The sequence below is a fragment of the Enhydra lutris genome, unplaced genomic scaffold (assembly GCF_002288905.1).
Source record: "Enhydra lutris kenyoni isolate GAN:26980312 unplaced genomic scaffold, ASM228890v2 scaffoldscaffold76, whole genome shotgun sequence".
NCBI classification, from domain to species: Eukaryota; Metazoa; Chordata; class Mammalia; order Carnivora; family Mustelidae; genus Enhydra; species Enhydra lutris.
The window spans coordinates 338,838-359,656 of NW_019154160.1; the positions used below are offsets into that span (position 1 = coordinate 338,838).

General features: G+C 41.8%; 1 protein-coding gene across 1 annotated transcript in view; it reads left to right on the forward strand.

Annotated features, from left to right (window-relative positions):
• The window catches only part of LOC111160518 (lysosomal trafficking regulator), a 184,951-nt gene that overhangs the window by 155,283 nt on the left and 8,849 nt on the right, over window positions 1-20,819 (forward strand). The window contains exons 46-50 of the mRNA XM_022523674.1: window positions 4,632-4,862; window positions 6,719-6,908; window positions 10,278-10,414; window positions 13,485-13,583; window positions 20,675-20,814. Coding sequence (XP_022379382.1) covers window positions 4,632-4,862; window positions 6,719-6,908; window positions 10,278-10,414; window positions 13,485-13,583; window positions 20,675-20,814 — 797 coding nt within the window. The remainder of the gene's footprint in view (window positions 1-4,631; window positions 4,863-6,718; window positions 6,909-10,277; window positions 10,415-13,484; window positions 13,584-20,674; window positions 20,815-20,819) is intronic.

Here is a 20,819-nt window from a genome sequence, read left to right on the forward strand (position 1 = left end):
CTCCAGCAACATGTATGATGTGGTCAAGCCAGGCAGCTCATTAGGGACTCAGAGCCCAGGGTTTTTACTAAGGGTGGTCGTGGAAACACTCTCTCTCTTACACGTACTGAAATCCCAGGCCTCCAGAAGGAGAAAAGGCGTTCAGTATAAGCCACACTGTTTGTACAAACAGTTTAGACACAGTAAGCCACTCTTACCCAGTTAGGAAATGGTGGGATTCTCCTGAAATCCACGTTGCCCTATACCAGCCAAGGGCCAACCATACAAGCAGGCCCTTCCAAGGAAAGCAGTTCGGGCCGCCACCTTAACGCTTTTTGGCACAATGTAAATTCTTAGAATTAGAATTGTTACGCTTTCACATGTACTTCTTGATGTTGCTAGATAGGCTATCTTTAAAAAGAAAGAAAGAAAGAAAGAAAGAAATCTGGGGCGCCTGGGTGGCTCAGTCCTTAAGCCTCTGCCTTCGGCTCAGGTCATGATCCCAGGATCCTGGGTCGAGCCCCGCATCAGGCTCCCCGCTCGGCAGGAAGCCTGCTTCTCCCTCTCCCACTTCCCCTGCTTGTGTTCCCTCTCTCACTGTTATCTCTCTCTGTCAAATGAATAAATAAAATCTTAAAAAAAAAAAAAAATGAAATCTATTGAGGAAACGCTTCATCTGGTAGGCTCTCGTGTTGTGAAGGTGAGTAAGATTCAGTTGGGGACAGCGGGGCGAGAAGGGAAAGTTGGGGTGGTTGTGCCTACTAGATATGGTAGTGGGATCCAGATGAGGCCTCCAGAAGGAAATTCCTCGAGGAATGAGGGGCAAAAAGGCAAATTATAAAAAGCTATAGCCTGGTGTTGCCTAGTGGCTACTCCAAGACTGTGAGTCCGGCTCAGGAGCTATTACTCCCCTGCATACGATGTTCAGCCTCTCGGCTCCCCCAGCTTTGTAATTAGGAGGTAGGGCAGGGTGGATCTTGGACTTCCCCTCTAGCTATAGTCCTCTGAGTAGGTTCATCAAGCGTTTGTGACAAATGCTGCAAAAATGCACACATGAACCCAGAGAATGTACTCTGTACCTAATTTATGCCAGAGACCCATTCCTGAATAGCAGTTTTAAAATAAAAATATCTTTAGCCCATTTTGCTTAGTAATTATTTTAAATACCTCTAAAATAGCAGAAAATTCAATTCCTTAAGAGACTTAAGGTCTAGGAGACAGAGTAAGACAAATTTACAGATGACTCTGATAAAAGAAGTGTTATGGCAAAGTGTTTTGGAAAAGGGGAATAATACAGTTTCATGGGTGAATCATAATTCTCTGCATAAGAGTAGTATAAAGTAAAGCAAGGCTTCAGGTATAATTTTTGGCCTTCCTTCATATTTGATCTAAAATGTAACTTTAAAACCAACTAGGAATTTTGACATTAACCTCATTATACTCTGCGCCTATGATCCTAGCATATCTTTTCAATTATTCTTATGTAAAATTCACATTAAAAGTATCTGGATGCTGAAATATACCACATAATTGTCATTTTACCATTTTTGTCACTGTTTCTTTGGGACTTTAGAACTTTAAAAAGCATAGAGTTTATGCCATTGTTCTAGGAATTTGATAACAATTCATGGAGCCAAGGAAAGTGCAGTGACTACCTACACAGTCTCTGAATTCAGAATTGAGTTCAAGCCCTCACCCTGTGACCCTGCCACTAGCTGTGTGACCTCGGGCAAATAGCTTAACCTCTCTGTACCTAAATGTACATATCTGTAAAAGTGAACAATAATACTAACCTCCTAAATAAGGAAGGAAATCCATACAGGATAATGTGCACCATAGAACCACATATAAGAAACGTTAATCTTTTTAAGGAACGTAGAAATGCCTTTTGATCATAATTCATCATTCATATATAAGGTTCACATAGAAACTGATACCATAGAATGTAGAGAAACACTATTTTCAAATATACTTTTTAAAGCTCTGGCTGGAGGATTATTCCAATCTTCATTTGAATTTTTTAGTGTACCAAGTCAAGCAGCCGTTGAGAATGACCATGCTTACATAAGCATTTCTAACAAGTATTTGATCCTTTGTGGTGGCAGTCAAGGGGGTGGGGGTGGCAAGGAGAGTAGTGTTGGAGATTACTTAACTTCCAAGGAATCTTTGAGATTTTATTTTGGCATTTACAGAAAGGTTATGTCTAGTTATGTAATGAAATTGGCTATGCCTGATGAAATGCTAAAAGCTGCATTGTACAAGTGGATACTCCCAGGACATGACAGATCTGTACCCAGCTCCTGACTCTCTCTGAGGAAGTCAGAAAGGAGACACACATTGCTCTCCATCTCACCCCAGGGGATGATAACATGAGGAGGGAGAGTGTAATAGCACTCTTTACCTTAAAGAGCTTGCAATTTTCACCACACTTTTTCAGAGTCACCCCCTGTTTTTGTTAGAACCTAAATAGTACTCTCTTGAACTACCTACCAACATCGTATCTTAACTTCATTTTTGCCTTTTTCCTGTAATCACTTTAAGCAGATGACTTTTTCCATAACTTAGTGTTTTACACGGTCTTTTTTTTTTTATTCTAACACTGAGGAAGGCAAAAAAGGACTATGTCACGTCCTGAATCTTTACTCCTCTTCCAGTCTGATTATCGCCCTGACCACCCTCCCACACACACCTTTCTCTTCAGCTTCATGTCCTAAGAAGGTGCTTCACAAAGGACAGCACTCTCCCTACAGCGTCTTGGTCAAAATGGAATTCTTTGACTTTGTTTCTTATCCAGTCTTCCATCTCCTGCCAGGGAGGTGAAGCTGTCTTGTCCTCCGGCCTCCTCCGCTGGCAGCGTCACCAAGATGGGGTGAGGGAGGCTGAAGGGATTTGCAGCACATCCCAGCCTTCTCCCCTCCAACCTTCTAGTCCGTTTTAGCGGCTCATGTGAAAACCTCCAAAGCAAACAGAGACAGGAAATCAAGATTCACATAATCCTCTCTGAGGATGCATAAGGCCGACATGCGTTGGTCTTGAGCTTACAGAATGGAAATCAGAAAAACTGCTTGGGTCTCAGTGATACTAGTGTTCAAATCCCTAACTCTTCTGCCCAGGAAAAAGAGAGAAAGAGACCTCAAAAATCTAGGCTCCTTACTAATGTCTATAGAGGTGCCTCAATAGTTGATATTCATGGACATCTCCAACATGGTGTGTGTGAGTGAAGGGAATGAGAAATTCTTTCTCTACCCTTCAAGATCTCCCAGCTGGCCTAAGAGTTAAATTCACATAAGACAGATTAATAGAAAACAACAACAACAACAACAAAAACTGGAGTTCAGTTATGTGCAGAGGGTCAATAATGAAATCAAGACCTCAAGAAATGACCAAGGCAGACAGTTTTTACACTTTTTAGACAGAGAGGCGATGAATCTGTGAGGAATTGATAGGACAAAGAAAACTTAACTTTGGGAGCTTCAGTTAGTAAGGATCTCTAAACAGAATTTGGGCTGGGACAGCAAATTAATGAAAAGTTGCAAGTGTTGTTTATACAGTCTTTTCCACTCTAAATTTCCCATCTCTGGTCATAAGGATAGCTCTTTACCTCCTGCTATGGGGAGGATACCTTTCACATGGAAAATTTATTTCCTGCTTTCAGGGGAACGGAGGAGGGTCTGGGTCTCCATATATAAGCTGTCTCCTAAGTAACTTATTTAAAACAATTGATATGCTTGGGGTGCCTGAGTGGCTCAGTTGGTTAAGCATCTGACTCTTTATTTTGGATCAGGTCATGGTCCCAGGGTCGTGAGATAGAGCCCTGTGTCAGGCTCTACATGGAGCCTGCTTAGGATTCTCATTGTCCCTCTATCTGCCTAACCCTGCATGTGCTCTCTCTCTCTCTCTCTCTCTCTCGCTCGCGCGCGCACTCTCTAATAAATAATCTTTAAAATAAAATAAAATCAATAGGCCAAAGTGGTCCATCTTTGGGCAGCCTGCCCTTGGCCCTGACATGAGTTAGCACAGAAAATCATCCTCTGAAATCAGTCTTGAGAGAAGAGTAATCCAAATCTTTCTTTGAGCACATTAATGTCCAAGAACAAAAGAGTATTTGGCTATCACGTAATTAAAGGCCAGATACAAATGGCTTTGAACTTCTAGTCCTCATTTGTACAAATTGAGAAAATCAGGGCGGGGCAGGGTCATCTACTTTCCTTCTGCTTCTGTGTTGCCATAAGCTGAAATTGTCTTGTTCAATTTTGTTGACCACCTGAAATGATTTTGACAAACCCCTTCACTCTAGTTTTCTGACCAATATCGGACAGGCAACTACAGAAAAAAATACATCCACTTGCTAATCTGCTTGTTATTTTGGATCAACTCAAGTGAAAATCTTGCTTTTTTTTCATCTGTCTTCATTGAAAGAAAACACCAAAGAAAAAAACCTCATTTTTTTTATTGAGGTATAATTGACATATGAAACATTATTTAGTTTCTGTTGCTAACTGATCAAAACATTTAAAAACCATTTCCATTTGAAATAGAGGGGAGTAAATTACTATCTAGAGAATAAGACAAGTTGTTGTTTCCCCTTTGGTGTCATTGCCAACCTTGATTTTGACAAACCTCTTGTTCTCTTCTACTTTCTCACCCTGCAGACGTATTTTGGAATGGATGTCTCCGCAGTTGAAGATCCCGTTCAGAGGCGAGCGCTGGAAACCATGATAAAAACCTACGGCCAGACCCCTCGTCAGTTGTTCCAGTCGGCGCACGCCAGCAGGCCTGGATCCAAGCTCAACCTTGAAGGAGAGCTTCCTGCCGCTGTGGGGTTACTAGTACAGTTTGCTTTCAGGGAAACCCGAGAACAGGTCAAAGAAATCACCTATCCGGTATGTCATTTGAATTTCTTTTCCCCCATTTTATTTTCTTTTATTTCTTTTTAGTGTTCCAGAATTCATTGTTTATGCACCACGCCCTGTGCTCCATGCAATCCGTGCCCTCCGTAATACCCACCACCACCACCACCCACCCTACCCCTACACCACCTCTCCTCCAGAACCCTCAGTGTGTTTCTCAGAGTCCACAGTCTCTCATGGTTTTGAATTTCAATAGAATTCAGCAGAAGTTGACTCAACCCCGCAGTTGTCAGGCCCCCTCCGAGGCTCTAGTGAACAGAAGGGTCCCGGCCAGCAGGGTACACTGCAGCCAGCGAATGCAGATGCGCTGTGAGCGGCAGTGTCCTGTGTGTGGTAAAGGCTGTCCCGGTCCCTGAGAGGAGGGCTCTGGGGAGCTCAAGTCAGATGGCCAGCCCCCGGGGGGCTGGTAGCAGGGAAAGCCTGCCAGAGCAGTGGCCTAACAGGAACCTGCCCACCGGAGGAGAGAAGGCGTCCAGGACTGGAGAGCAGTCTGAGTGTGGGTATGGCTGTACACACGTGCATGGCAGGCCTTTGGCCACCTTCCACCAAAAGTACTCACCAGAAGTGTGGGTGTTGTGGCCTACAGTGAAGGGAGAACCTTACGTATGTCTTTGGACGCTCCCCTCCACAGTAACAGTGAAAAGTATTGCCTCTTAAACTGGAAAGTAGGCTTAGTTTTTACTTTGAAATACAAAAACAAAGCAGGCAAACCATTAAAGTAAAATGAATTCTAACCCTCAGCTAAATTCTTCATCATAAAAGCAGCAAAGGATGAATTGTAAAATGTAAAGTTTTGTGGAGAGGACTAGCAGAAAATGGAAAGGCATGGGAGAGAGGTTGGGAAGAACCTTCGTGGAGAAATAAAGCAACACATTCCCGACTGCAGGAAACTGTGACCCATTTTAAGAGAAAATGGCTTTCACAGACCTTGACAGTTGTTTCTTAAAATAATGTTACTTAAATACAGTAAATGTAGAACACAGAAGACATGTAAATCCTTTATGTTCAGAGCTCACATGTGTCAAATTTGCATGTTAAACACAAACCAGAGCAATAGAACCAGTAAAATTCAAATTTCAAACACCAGTATGATGTGATAGATAGATAGATCAATCTCACTATAATGTTATTTTGCCCAAACCAGATCACCAATGTTGTGTTTCGTAGTTGACTTTATTCTATTCTTTTTTGTGCCAAAATAATTTAATAGCACATCCCTAAAAAGTAACAAGTGCCATTTAATCTACACTACACTTAGCGCTAACTAACTTCACAGCTGGTACGTGTAAAGATCAGAGCTGTGTGTCCGCTCACAGTGGGACCCTGGTACTGACTGGCCTCATTCCCACCTCAGAACCTTTGTGTCGACTGTTTCCTCCACCTAGGATGGCCTGTCCCCAGATGAGCCCCATTTTGCTGTCTCATTTCCTTCAGGTCTCTGCTCAGATATCCTCTCCTCTGTTCCCTGACCCCGAATCTAAGATAGCAGGTCCCGTGCTCTCAGTCCTCTCCCTCCCTCTTGCTCGAGCTTTCAGCCCCCGCTGAGCCTATGTCTGTTTATCTCTGGTCTGCCCCTCCTCCCAGCTGGAAGGCAACTCAGTGAGGACCAGGATTTTGTCTGTATTTTCATCACTGTGTCTAGCAACAAGGAGCATATACTTCTATATGCTAAGTATGGGGGAAGTCAAAAAATATATATAAAATAATGTTTGCTTACGAAGGGCTTATAATCAGGCTGCTTACTCTTTGTTTAGAATTCAAATTAGAAGTCACTCTAAATTTACTACATTTTTTTAAAAAATCATACTTTTTATTTTCCTCTGTTTTAGAGTCCTTTGTCCTGGATAAAAGGCTTGAAGTGGGGGGAGTATGTAGGCTCTCCAAGTGCTCCCGTACCTGTGGTCTGCTTCAGCCAGCCCCATGGAGAAAGATTTGGTTCCCTCCAGGCTCTGCCCACCAGAGCCATCTGTGGTTTGTCCCAAAATTTCTGTCTTCTGATGACGTACAGCAAAGAACAAGGTAAAAGAAAACATAATGAGAATCACTCTAGGTATATTTTTCATGGGATTTGATGTTTTCAGCTCCTCCGTGCCACTATTTTATTTGCAAGTGTTGAGTCCATGGTGAAAAATCGTTCAAATTTGTGGCTATTTAGTGCAAAGTAGGAATTAAACACACCACATGGGGAAAAGGGGGGAGATTAAATGTAGCGCCATTTGGAATGAGAGAGGAAGAGTCAGAGACAAGAATAAATGGTTAGACTCACAAGATTAAAAGAGTATCAGTCTTAGAGAAATGTACCTTTTGAGACTCTTGAATCGCAGAATAGGCAGAGTTATTTAGCAAAGCTCGTACCTCAGAAGGTATAATCAGGAGATTAAAACAAACAGAACAAAACAAAACAAGGAAGTCATGCTATCCTTGAAAACAGGTTTTAAAAATAGGTATGCCTGGAAAGCAATCCTTTTCTCACCCTCAGTACACTGACTCGCTAACAGCAACACATGGGAAAGTGGTGTAATTACTTTATGGTAAATGTAATTAACCATTTCGTTCAATGGGAAAGAATTCTCCCTACTTCCTAGGCTTGGGCTTGGGCACTCAAATCAGTGATGACGCTCGACTGTTTGTATCAGGCGTGTGCAGATGCGCCTAGAAGCCAGCGTGTGGACTAGATGCCTCCTGACAGTCACACTGTTTGGGTTTAACATGATTTTTGATGCACCATGCTCCTTGGGGGTCCGTGTAGCCTCCCACCACGTACAGCTCTGCGCTGTAGGGATGTGGTACCCGTGTCGAGCAGAGGGCACTCAGAGAAATTAAGTGTGCTGGCTGGACCACAGTTCTTTGTAGACTTTCTCTTGTTTATATCATAGAATCAATGATTGCCTTTATACTTGTTAGCAGTAAGAGAGGCTGCTTATCATTTTCTTTAATTTTGGTGAATTAGTAGGACTGGGTAAATCTGTTTAATCATAACTATTGTAATATCAGTGTTGCAGTTAGTTGTGAGACGTGTGACAATTTACTACAAATAATACTTAAAGTACCAAAATGTGTCAATAATTTGCTTTTAAAAAATTAGACTGGATTGAAGTTTGTCTCTGTTGAACAGAAGAGAGAGGGCTGGTGTTACCACTTACCATGATGGAACGTAAATGTGTCAAATGTCATTGCCATCCTATCTTATTTGTGGCACTATAGTCAGAGCCCTTAGTAGTAGTGTTCATTCAAATTATGCTTTATTCCCTTGTAGAATGTACTTGAGGCTTGCCAGCACCTAGGTTGTGTGGGGAAGCAGTATAATACAACAGATTGTAATACACAACAGTATAACACAACAGATACAAGGCACTGGCCTCAGGAGGCGCAGAGCCCTGAGTTTACATCTCCCAGCTCTGCTACTTATTAGCTGTTTGACCTTGAGAAAATTATGTAAACCTTCTAAATCCTGGCTTTTGATCTATAAATCGGGAATAACAAAAGGATTGACCTCACGGGGTAATTTACTATAAAGATTTAATGAAATATGGGGCGCTTGGGTGGCTCAGTGGGTTAAAGCCTCTGCCTTCGGCTCAGGTCATGATCCCAGGGTCCTGGGATCGAGCCCTGCGTTGGGCTCTCTGCTCAGGGGGGAGCCTGCTTCTTCCTCTCTCTCTGCCTGCCTCTCTGCCTACTTGTGATCTCTGCCTGTCAAATAAATAAATAAAATCTTTAAAAAAAAAAAAAGATATAATGAAATAATGTAGGGAATGATTAGCACAGTGCCTGACTCCTCCTAAGTGCTCAGTAAAGGTCCATCAGGCCATAAGCACCCTGGGGCTCCCTGGGGACTGTGTGAGCTCTCACTGCTGCACCCAGCACATTACAGAGGAGCGAGGGGAGTGCTCACCCACCCCATAGCAGCCTTAGGAGTGAGAGCCCCACTTACAGATGTGGGTCAGGTCACATGCTACAGCTGTAAGGTACTGAGCGCTGCTTTCTCAAGTAACCGTATGGTTTTGCTGAGTATACATGCATAGAACAATGTAACTGCGACGGTTTTGATGACCTTAAAGCCTTACTCAAAAATTGTGCCTCCAAATTGCCTGAGATCCCTTTTTTCCAAAATATACTTGCCTGGGTCTCATTTGAGCCACACAGTGTCAGAACCTCTGGGGCTCAAGTCCAAGCCCAGGCGTGCGAGAAATGCCATTTTCTTGCAAACACCTGTTTAAGATTCACTGTCCTAGTAGGTAAAGGAGAAGTTTATTTTTCTTAAAAAAAAAAAAGAAAGAAAGAAAGAAAGAAAAAGAGGTGGTGCATCTTGTACGTGCTAGAATGAGAAACTGGGGGCAGTTACTAGATGTACTTAATTCATTGAGCACACGGGCTATTGAAGTGCCCGCTACATGCCAGGCGTTATGGTTGAATTTGAGAATTTGAACCACATGAAATGTGGTTCCTTTCCCTAGCAGCTTAGATTTAGAGGGGATTTTATTAAGTGGGTATGTTCCAGTTCCTTTATTGCAAAACTGATGTCACATTTGGTATTATACTCAACAAAAGAAGACAAAAATCTGTGAATTACATTTTCACTGTGGTATTGATTCTTTCAACAAATATGTATTTGTTTCATTCCTTTATATGTGGGCTTATTTTGCTAGGTGCTGGAATAAATAAAGCCCATTCTCTCTCCTTAAGGGACTTAAGCAGTGCAAATTTCCAGGGCAATACCAGTTATAGCATTTCTGTTGCATTAGCTATATCCAGCATACCAACAAGGCATAGATTATGAATAGTACTGAAAAGGGATGTCAAAATCTCCAAATCTTTATCCCAAAAGACATAAAACTATGTTGGAAAAAAGAGGAAGAGGAAAAGAGCAGAAGCTCATCAGATCTGTCTGCTCTGCAAAGCCGTGGCAGTTGACAGGATTAAATGGTCCCTTCCCAGGACAGGTGTTGCTTCTAGGGTGGCAGTGTTCTTTATAGTATCGACAGTTGTCCATACTGATTTATCAGCAGATGGTAGCTACAAAGTTATTTAAATGGTGTCTAGTTTATATTTCTTTTTAAAAGTAGAAGTGTGATAGAACATGAACAGAATAAGCTTGACTATCATTGTCTTCCATAAAAATTTCTGAACAGACATTTTGGTGCTAAATCAGATAAGCCCTAACCAAACACCACGAGTGAAAAAGAATTCAGTTTCCACTCTTAAAATCCCATTAGCATTAAAGGAATAAAACCAACTTAAGTCCATCCATCTTATGAATACAAAGATGATTTGCTCTGGAAAGATACTGTGTTCTGCCATGCAAACTTCAGCTCTTAACCCGCCGTTTTGGGGGCTATCAAATAACAGTTGAGCAGTGGCAGTCTGACGCTTTTCTTTCTCCTTTTTGAGGTGTGAGAAGCATGAACAGTACTGACATTCAGTGGTCGGCCATCCTGAGCTGGGGATATGCTGATAACATTTTAAGGCTGAAGAGTAAACAAAGCGAGCCTCCAATAAACTTTATACAAAGTTCACAACAATATCAGGTAAACTTTGTTACAGAGTACTTTATCGTAATAATTAAGTGTAATGCTCTAGAAAGGGGTCAGACTGAGAGCAGCTCGTCTTTAATATTCTGCTGTTAATCCAGTCTGGAAGCTGGTGATGCTGGACTTAGGCCTTGTTTACAGTGCTCAGACCTTCCTGACTGTTGCTATTCTGTGTCCCCAAAATTTGTCTTCTCCCCAGTATCTCACTGAGATGGTATTATAAGCACTTAGCATCAGCGACTGGCAGTGTTGGAACAAAATCAGCACCACTTTCTTCTCAGGGTTCACTCGCCTTTTGTCACTGTGTCATTTTCTGTAACCAGAGTGCAATCCTCTGTACCTGGTTTTGGCTATTAGACTAGGTGTTCAGGCATCACAATGGGTAGAAAGAGCATGGGGCCCGATTAAAGCCGTCTGATCTGTGTTAGCGTCCTGCCTTTATTATTTACTCTGTAGCCTTTGGCAAGTGCCTTAACCTTTCCAAACTTGAGGTTCTTTCCTCTTTGAAACTGGGGTAATAGTACCCCCGACTACACTCTCCTAAAGCTGTTGTAAAAATATTTCCAATTGTATATATACTGTATATATACTGTGTGTGTGTACGTATACATATATATGTGTGCATGTATGGACACAGACACACAATACTGCCACAGCTTTTTCCCGTACTAAATTATATGTTAAACAATGGGAAATTCTTTTGCCATTTCCTGATTCCCATTACCTTCATAACATCTCCTGCCTATTCATGTATCCTAACATTTCCCCATTCCCAGAGCATGTTAGGAATGGAGTAAGCTGCCAGTTGTGGGGAGTTTTAGCAGTGAAAGGAAAGGAAGGCAATGACTTCTCACTTAACCCTCAATATACCTAAAAAAATGGTCATCACCTTTTGTTATCTGATTATCAGTAAACTAACAAAACTAAACATAAGGACAGTGGAAAACAACCTTATTAGAAATTTTAGTAAGAATTTGAGCATTGCAAAATTACTTCTATTATGTAAAGTTTGACACATCAGCATCATTCAAGATGAAAGAAAACTGCCATAAGTCCTTTTAGCAAAACAGATTGTCCAGATTCTTCTAGCACAATACTCTGTGATACAGAACTTGCGCCAAACGGCAATATATTTCCTTAGAAATATATTGTCCTCTACATGGTTCTCTGGTTTGAGAAAATTCATCCAGGATGTTATCATATGAGGACCCACACTCAGATCTCACTTCTACAATCATAGTCTCAGGGTTAGAGATTAGAGTTCTGCCGTCTCTTTGCCTTCTGACTCATCTCATAATTGTGAAACCTAGTCCTCTGTCAGTTTCATTCTCTTTTCTATTATCAGTAGAACATGAGAAATTCTGAATTCCCAGCTGTGTTCAGTGAAAGCTAAAAGCAGAGTACGAAGCAGTGTCTCCAGTCTTCCTTTATATTTTCTTGAAAGATGACACCACTCTTTGGACAGTACAATCAGAAAACCAAAAGATGATGGTTTATTTCACAGATTACATTATCCTTCCTGGAGATCCATTGTTCTGCATTTCCCTGTTTGTTTTGCTCTAGCAGAGTTGGGAATAATTGTTGAATAGTCATGACATAATTCCTACAGTGATGAAACAGCATAATGTTTCAAGACAGAGGGAAGATGAAATTATTAAAACCTTGTAATGGGGGCACCTGGGTGGTTCAGTGGGTTAAAGCCTCTGCCTTCGGCTCAGGTCATGATCCCAGGGTCCTGGGATCAAGCCCCGCATCGCATTGGGCTTTCTGCTCAGCGGGGAGCCTGCTTCCTCCTCTCTCTCTGCCTGCCTCTCTGCCTACTTTTGATCTCTATCTGTCAAAAAAATAAAATCTTTAAAAAACAAAACAAAAAAAACCCTGTAATGTAACTTAGGTTTATGAAAGGGTTCAGTAGACCCATATGGTAATGCTAAGACACTGAGTTTTATTCTAATATAAAAAAAAAATACTTTCTCTTTGTTCTTTGGAAGGCCTCTAAAAAAGAATGTAAGTCATGAAATATTAATCTTTACCAATAGTTAGAACTATTCAAGAAAGAAATTCAAACAGTGAAATTGTGTCCAGTGGACTCTGGTCATGTTTCAAGAGTTAAGAAGAGCCAGGATGAAAGAAGGTCATTGTTAATGTAGCAGACACTCGAGCACATTTGTAGGTCCGGGGGAAGAAGCCAGCAAGAGACAGCTTGAAAGTCTGAGAGCGAGGACAAGGGTTTGGAGGAACTCTGGTATGGGGTGGGTTTGCCCTTAAAGGCAGAGGAGCTTCCTACTTTAAATCAGGAGAAGCACCAAGACACTTGAGGCACAAAGCAAGGAAGGGGATGAGATTTGTGGCTGATGGCCTCTGTCCCCTTAGTGCAGTGCAGTGTGAGCGCAGGCTATGGGACAGGTGGGAGTGGAGAAGTGACCCATGGGAACAGAGGTGCTGGGGACCGGTGTCGTGGGTCAGCGGGCTCCCAGAGCCAGAGGAAGACTTATTGGGCCAGAGAGTTGAGTGGTCCTGAATAGCACCTCCGTGGTTAGGACTGAAGGGTTTACAGTCCCAAAGGAATAATCTGAGATTTTTTTCTCCATGTTTATCTTTCCTTTGTCTCCTACGTAACAATCTTTAGAACTTTAGAAGCAATACCTCTTTCTTTGTATGTACCCCAATTCCCCACCAAAAGCAGAAAAAAGAAAAAAAAAGGTAAATATCATATAGATGTGAAACCATGCATAAATGCGCATCACACACACACACACACACACACACTCAACTTTGGACCTCATCAATCCTGGATCATTAAATTTCTGAGGAACAAGTGGCTCTGTGTATGTGTGTGTGGAGAGAAAAGTGTAAAATCATAGACGATGATATAACACATTTTAACTAGCCTTTAGCATCTGGCTTAACATTATAGAATATTATCATATCTTGCACATTTTTAATCAGTCCAAGTAAAATGTTTATTAAATTTGGTGGTTATATATTTTTTAAATAACCATTAGAGAAGTAGAAACATTTCTCATGCTTTTCAACACCATGATCTTTGGTTCGTCCTCACCCACAGGTGACGAGTTGTGCCTGGGTGCCTGACAGCTGCCAGCTGTTCACCGGAAGCAAATGCGGGGTCATCACGGCTTATGCTAACAGGTTTACCAGCAGCACGGTAGGTCCTGGGCTCATTTTGTCAGTAGTTTGGGATTTTCATGCTCATGAGAAGAAGAAAAGGCTTCGGAAGTGTAATTCATTGGCATAAGATTAACTGAAAATGCTTGCACTTCAATCTTTTGTTCTTTAATCTTTTCTTCCTATAAGCTCTTAAAATGTGAAAGGTCACATATCTGACTCTTTAGTTTTAGGTTTATTAGGATCATGAAAATTTCTGAAAATAATTATAGCAATCCTATCTTTTGGTGTCCAAGACATAGTATTTTGCATCATGATCTGTTTTGTATTTAGACTTTTTCATGACACTGTGATGCTTCCTGTATCCTCAGTGTCAGCCTGCAAGCTTAGGAGTACACTACAAGATTCTGTAAAATTTGGAAGCTTAGAACACCTAATATTTAACCTTCCTATAGTCTCTGGACTATAGCAAAATCCAAGGAGCCCATCTTGATTTCTACCACTTACTGAAAGAAATTTATTTTAGCCATTTGCTGAATTTTCAGGATTTGAAAATTAAATTATAAAACAGTCTAGTGAAGAAAAGACATATCATGCAATACTTCTTTTAATTTACTGTTGTTCCTTTCTTGAATCACTCTTGATGGTGCTGCTGAGGATAAGTGGCAAATTTAGGGTGATAATTATCTTTTCCTTCTAGAACTGGGATAATTATTTTAGTCTAGAACTTTCTTTTGCTTCCCCCCATTACAGTTTTCTCCATTAAATTATTAAATGTGTTCTACTGGGTAGAACCAGTCTTCCTAGCATGGGGTGATGCTGGGTTCCTCTTACTTTTCTGTCCAAGTTTGTTCCCTTTTAAACTCTTATTAAGATTCTTTCCCATGATCCTTGGGGTATAAATGTGACCGTAATATTGTTTCCATCTCTTAGCCTAAGGAGCCATCAAACTGTCTTAAGCAGTTGTAATATGATCTAGCAAGCATTTTAGGAAGCCCACTATAGTGCCTGCCAGAAACAGCACTTGGGGGTATGACACTGGAGGCAAGGGTGCCCACCATAGTGGCCCAGGTGGGCTTTGGTGTGGGGCTCTTTGCAGGAGGAAGGCACATACCAGTTATTACAGGACACTAATGTGTGTGCTCTGAGAACAGAGAGCACAGAGCTGGGGCTGGTTGTCAGAAAGCCTGGAAAGTTCCACCTGAGCTGGATCTTAAAGGATCATTTTACGAAGTGGAGGAAAGAGGACAGAGTATTTCAGCACAAGAAACCCACAACCCGGAAACAAAGACATGGTAACTTGGGGGCTAGCAAATACTTTTATGTGTAGTTTAGAGTATTAGATGCTGGGAGCCGGGGTCAAAGCAAGGCAGGAGAGGGAGACTGAGGCAAGTTCTCATATTCCAGCATGAAAAGAATGCCAAGGTCTCCACAGGGAAGTGTCTTAACCATTGGAATGTCTTCTTTGGACTCTTAGAACACCTCTAATATTGACTCCAGACATCACATTTATCTGCTAAACACACCCTCTGTTTCTTGTGTTCTCCAAATACGTTCTCATCCCCGCTGAGAGAGCAGCCGTCAGCGTGGGCGCTCCTGGTTGTGCACCGCGCCATCGAACTGCTCTGCAAACACTCCTGGTCACGCACCGCACTGTCCGACTGCTCTGCAGACACTCCTGGTCACGCACCACACTGTCCGACTGCTCTGCAAACACTCCTGGTCGCGCACTGCACCGTCTGACTGTTCCGCAAACACTCCTGGTTGCACACTGTGCCGTCCGACTGCTCTGCAAACAGGAGCTGCTGCTTTTGCTTTTGTTTTCTTTCGCTTTTCCCAGCACTTTGCATAGCCTTGTTCCCAATTTTCCTTACCGCCGTTCTTCCCGTCAGAATTCTCAGTGTACGCTGACACAGTGTGTAGTAGGGCTAGAGAGAAGATGAGGTTGTCGGCCTAGGAGTCACCAGGCCCTGCAGAGCTCCGGACGCACCGGATGGGGGGCACGGCTGTCACAGTGTGAACGCGGCAATACGTGTGCCTCCTTGATGGGTGAAGCCGTTGTAAATCTGCAAAGTTCATGTTGCTTACCTTCCCACAGCTGTACATTTGCCTGAAAGTAGGTTTTTCGGCTTTATTTTTGAGGGTTTTCTCTTTCTCCTAAGTGTAATAGTATTAGGTAATCAAGTCATGAGATTAAGTTACTAGTTAAACCACGTCCCACGGTGCATCTTAGCTGCACGCTTTTACCAGTGTTTGCTCTGAGGGGAGGAGCTGTGGGTTTTCGTGGATATTCTTGCGACTTTTTCTCAGGGACCACCTCACCATCTCGGCATCCCACAAGCTGCGTTGTGACCCTGTCCCTGTGAGGCTAGCCAGAGAAAACTCATATTCTGCTTGCTGTTCTCCCAACCCATGGAGCACCGGTGTTCTGGAAGTATTTATGGTTTTATTTGTGGTAGCTTTAACACAGACAAAAGACGGGCTCCCCAAGTGCTGTGTAGGATGTGACCAAAATAATTACTGTCAGAAAATCTTTTCAAGGGGATCTTAGGAAATACATTCCTTACCTAGTGAAGCATATTTAACTCTGAACATCGTAAGTTCTGTTCTATCTCCCAAGATTGTCTTCTAAAACGTATTCTAGGTAAGGATGAATAAGTTGATTTGTTATAAGGAATTATCTATAAGCCATTTACATATTAGAGAAGAATGTCTTCCAAAAGTGATAAATTATTTTAAAAATAGCTGCTCTTGAGTCATTTTTTTCACTAATTAAGTAGCATGGCCACCTCGTCCTCATGCACGGCTGCAGAAGGACTATACCGGAAGAGTGAGGTTGCATTCCAGGGGCTCCTCTTGTATGGAATTGCAGCCTGGGTTACAGTTCCCTGGGTGGTCCAGATCTCCAGACTTGACTTCAGCTAAGGTACACATAGACCCATATGGTGGTCCAGGTTATCGGGCAGAAACAAAGACGAATCCCTCCAAATAATTTTTTCTTTTTTTTATGTGTTTTTACTTCTTTTATTTTATTTTATTTTATTTTAATAAACATATAATATATTATTAGCCCCAGGAGTACAGGTCTATGAATCGCCAGGTTTACACACTTCACAGCACTCACCATAGCACATACCCTCCCCAATGTCCATAACCCAACCACCCTCTCCCTACCACCCTCCCCCCAGCCACCCTCGGTTTGTTTTGTGAGATTAAGAGTCTCTTATGGTTTGTCTCCCTCCCGATCCCATCTTGTTTTATTTATTCTTTTCCTACTCCCCAAACCCCCGACGTTGCTTCTTGACTTCCTCATATCAGGGAGATCATATGATAGTTCTCTTTCTCTGATTGACTTATTTCGCTAAGCATAATACCCTCTAGTTCCATCCCCGTCATCGCAAATGGCAAGATTTCATTTCTTTTGATGGCTGCATAGTATTCCATTGTGTATATATACCATATCTTCTTTATCCATTCATCTGTTGATGGACATCTAGGTTCTTTCCATAGTTTGGCTATTGTGCACATTGCTGCTATAAACATCTGGGTGCACATGCCCCTTCAGATCACTATATTTGTATCTTTAGGGTAAATACCCAATAGTGCAATTGCAGGGTCATAGGGTAGCTCTATTTTCAACTTTTTGAGGAACCTCCATGCTGTTTTCCAGAGTGGCTGCACCAACTTGCATTCCCACCAACAGTGTAAGAGAGTTCCTCTTTCTCCACATCCTCGCCAGCATCTGTCATTTCCTGACTTGTTAATTTTAGCCATTCTGACTGGTGTGAGGTGATACCTCATTGTGGTTTTGATTTGTATTTCCCTGACGCCGAGTGATGTGGAGCACTTTTTCATGTGTCTGTTGGCCATCTGGATGTCTTCTTTGCAGAAATATCTGTTCATGTCCTCTGCCCATTTCTTGATTGGATTATTTGTTCTTTGGGTATTGAGTTTGGTAAGTTCTTTATAGATTTTGGATACTAGCCCTTTATCTGATATGTCATTTGCAGATATCTTCTCCCCTTCTGTCAGTTGTCTTTTGGTTTTGTTGACTGTTTCCTTTGCTATGCAAAAGCTTTTGATCTTGATGAAGCCCCAATAGTTCATTTTTGCCCTTGCTTCCCTTGCCTTTGGTGATGTTCCTAAGAAGAAGTGGCTGCGGCTGAGGTCGAAGAGGTTGCTGCCTGTGTTCTCCTCAAGGATTGTGATGGATTCCTTTCTCCCATTGAGGTCCTTCATCCATTTTGAGTCTATTTTCATGTGTGCTGTAAGGAAATGGTCCAGTTTCATTTTTCTGCATGTGGCTGTCCAATTTTCCCAATACCATTTGTTGAAGAGTCTGTCTTTATTCCATTGGACATTCTTTCCTGCTTCGTCAAAGATTAGTTGACCATAGAGTTGAGGGTCCATTTCTGGGCTCTCTGTTCTGTTCCATTGATCTATGTGCCTGTTTTTGTGCCAGTACCGTACTGTCTTGATGATGACAGCTTTGTAATAGAGCTTGAAGTCTGGAATTGTGATGCCCCCAACTTTGTCTTTCTTTTTCAATATTCCTCTGGCTATTAGAGGTCTTTTCTGTTTCCATACAAATTTTAGGATTATTTGTTCCATTTCTTTGAAAAAAAATTGATGGTATTTTGATAGGGATTGCATTAAATGTGTAGATTGCTTTTGGTAGCATAGACATTTTCACAATATTTGTTCTTCCAATCCATGAGCATGGAACGTTTTTCCATTTCTTTCATGAGTACTTTATAGTTTTCTGAGTATGATTCTTAGCCTCTTTGGTTAGGTTTATTCCTAGGTATCTTACGGTTTTGGTTGCAATTGTAAATGGAATTGACTCCTTAATTTCTCTTTCTTCTGTCTTGCTGTTGGTGTATAGAAATGCAACTGATTTCTGTGCATGGATTTTATATCCTGACACTTTACTGAATTCCTGTACAAGTTCTAGCAGATTTGGAGTGGAGTCATTTGGGTTTTCCAGTTTTTTCTTATTTTTTAAAAAGACTATTTTAGTGAGCGAGAGCTTGCAAGCAGGGAGAGGGGCAGAGAGGGGGGTGGGCAGAGAAGCAGACTCCCCCTGAGCGGGAAGTCAGAGGCTTAACCGACATGTCCCCCCAGGGCGCCCCCAAATAATTTTTTTTAAAAGATTTTATTTATTTATTTGACAGAGAGATCACAAGCAGGCAGAGAGGCAGGCAGAGAAAGAGGAGGAAGCAGGCTCCCCTAGAGAGCAGAGAGCCCTATGCGGGGCTCGATCCCAGGACTCCGAGATCATGACCTGAGCCGAAGGCAGCAGCTTAACCCACTGAGCCACTCAGGCGCCCCCCCAAATAATTTTTTTACATGTAGTAACAAATGCACAAAACCAGGCACACCAATTTACATGCAAGAAAATGAGTATGTGGAAAAGTGAAACTTGGTTATAATAAGAGAAATGCGATTTAGAGCAACCTTCGCTGACATTTAGAAGTTTGGGCAATTTTCAGAGACTTACAGTGTGAAGTGGGTCACGGACTCCAGTGCTCAAGAGTTCAGGCAGGAAAAGAAGGGGCTCGGGCCTTTGCCATCAGGGCATTCCTTGGTCCCAGGTCCCCGGAAGCACGATCTGAAAGGGTTTTGGGCACATGCCTTTGGCCCTGCAGACACCTCCCCTTGTTGAGGGGGTCACAGTCCGAAGGGAGACAGCAGGGGCTCAGACCCAGGACTCTGGGCCTTGTAAAAGCACATCTCCTGCCTGTGACTGTGTGTGGTTGAGTGTCACTTGTCCTCGCTAGACAGAAGCACCTGCCGCGCCGCTGCAGCCAGTCATTCCAAGAAAGACTGTGAGCCTGGCACTGCCTGGTCATCTGGTTCTTTCAGTGTAAAATACGTATTTTTCTGTGAGTAAAACCCTGGACTATGTAGCACTTAAAGTAGGTGAGCAGCAGCTACTGTATCAACACAGATATGTTTCCAAAGCAGTGGTGAACAAAAAGGCGAGATGCGAAAGACACCTGAAGAGTAGTAGCACTTACAGAAAGTGATTCGTCCACATGAGAAACCATACAGTGTGTTGTTCATGTTTATGGCAACGTACAGTAGAACACATGTTCTACACATGTGGGCAACAAATGCAAAATTCAGGATGGTAGTAACTGCTGATGTGAGAGGAAGTAGAACAGTACACAAACTGGGTAATGTTTAATTTCTTCTCTGTTTAAAAAAATAAACGATCTTAGAAAATGTGAGGATTAGTTTAACCGAGTGGTCAATATACAGCTTTTTATTATACTTACTCTTTCTACTTTGCTGTATCCTTTGAGGTGGAAATATCGAAATACTTTAAGACAATAAACAGCTTAGTCTAATGAAATCACGAATCAAACCCAGTATAAACATCTGGCATCTGTGAGCCAACGTGGCCCTTGGAACATCGGTTTGCAGCCTTTCATTTAGAAAACCAGTCTGTAACTATGGACAGGTAATGGTGGTTTGAGAGGACGTCACTGTTGGTGGCATCATGAATTGGTACAATGTCTTTGGAAAGTCCATCGTCAAGAACTATAAAATTGTTAGTACTCACTGACCTACTAGTAGGGTTCTGGAAATTTATTCTGAAGAAACCATTCAGAAGAACTAAACTTTCACACATGAAGGATTTAGTTATGGTATCTATAATTTTGAAAATATTAGAAACAATTTTAAATGTCTATCAGTAAAAATGCTCAAGTAAATTATGGCATACCAACTGCACAGAATATTGTAACACCATTAAATTCATTTTGAAGACAATGTCAAAAATAGAAAATACTTATGGGAGAATGTTTAAATATAAGATATAAAATTATTTGGGTGGCAGTAATCATAACTATAAAAATACTTGTGTATGTATTTGGACAAAGATTGGACAGGAAGACAAAAAATGAAAAGGCATTTTAATTCTTGAAATTATGGACAATTAAAAATGTTTTAAAGTTTAATTAGTTTTACCCTTTAGGAAAGAGTTGAACTGCAACGGATTGAAACATGATGTGCTTGAGAAAAATGTTTGAGTCCCTTGAGTTGTTCTTATTTTTGAAACAGAGTACTAGGAAAACTTTTGTCATGCTTTTTATCTTGTATTTCACCGACTTTTTTCAATTTCAGCCCTCAGAGATAGAAATGGAGTCTCAGATACATCTGTATGGGCACACAGAAGAGATAACCAGCTTATTTGTTTGCAAACCCTACAGTATAATGATAAGTGTGAGCAGAGATGGAACCTGCATCATATGGGATTTAAACAGGTACA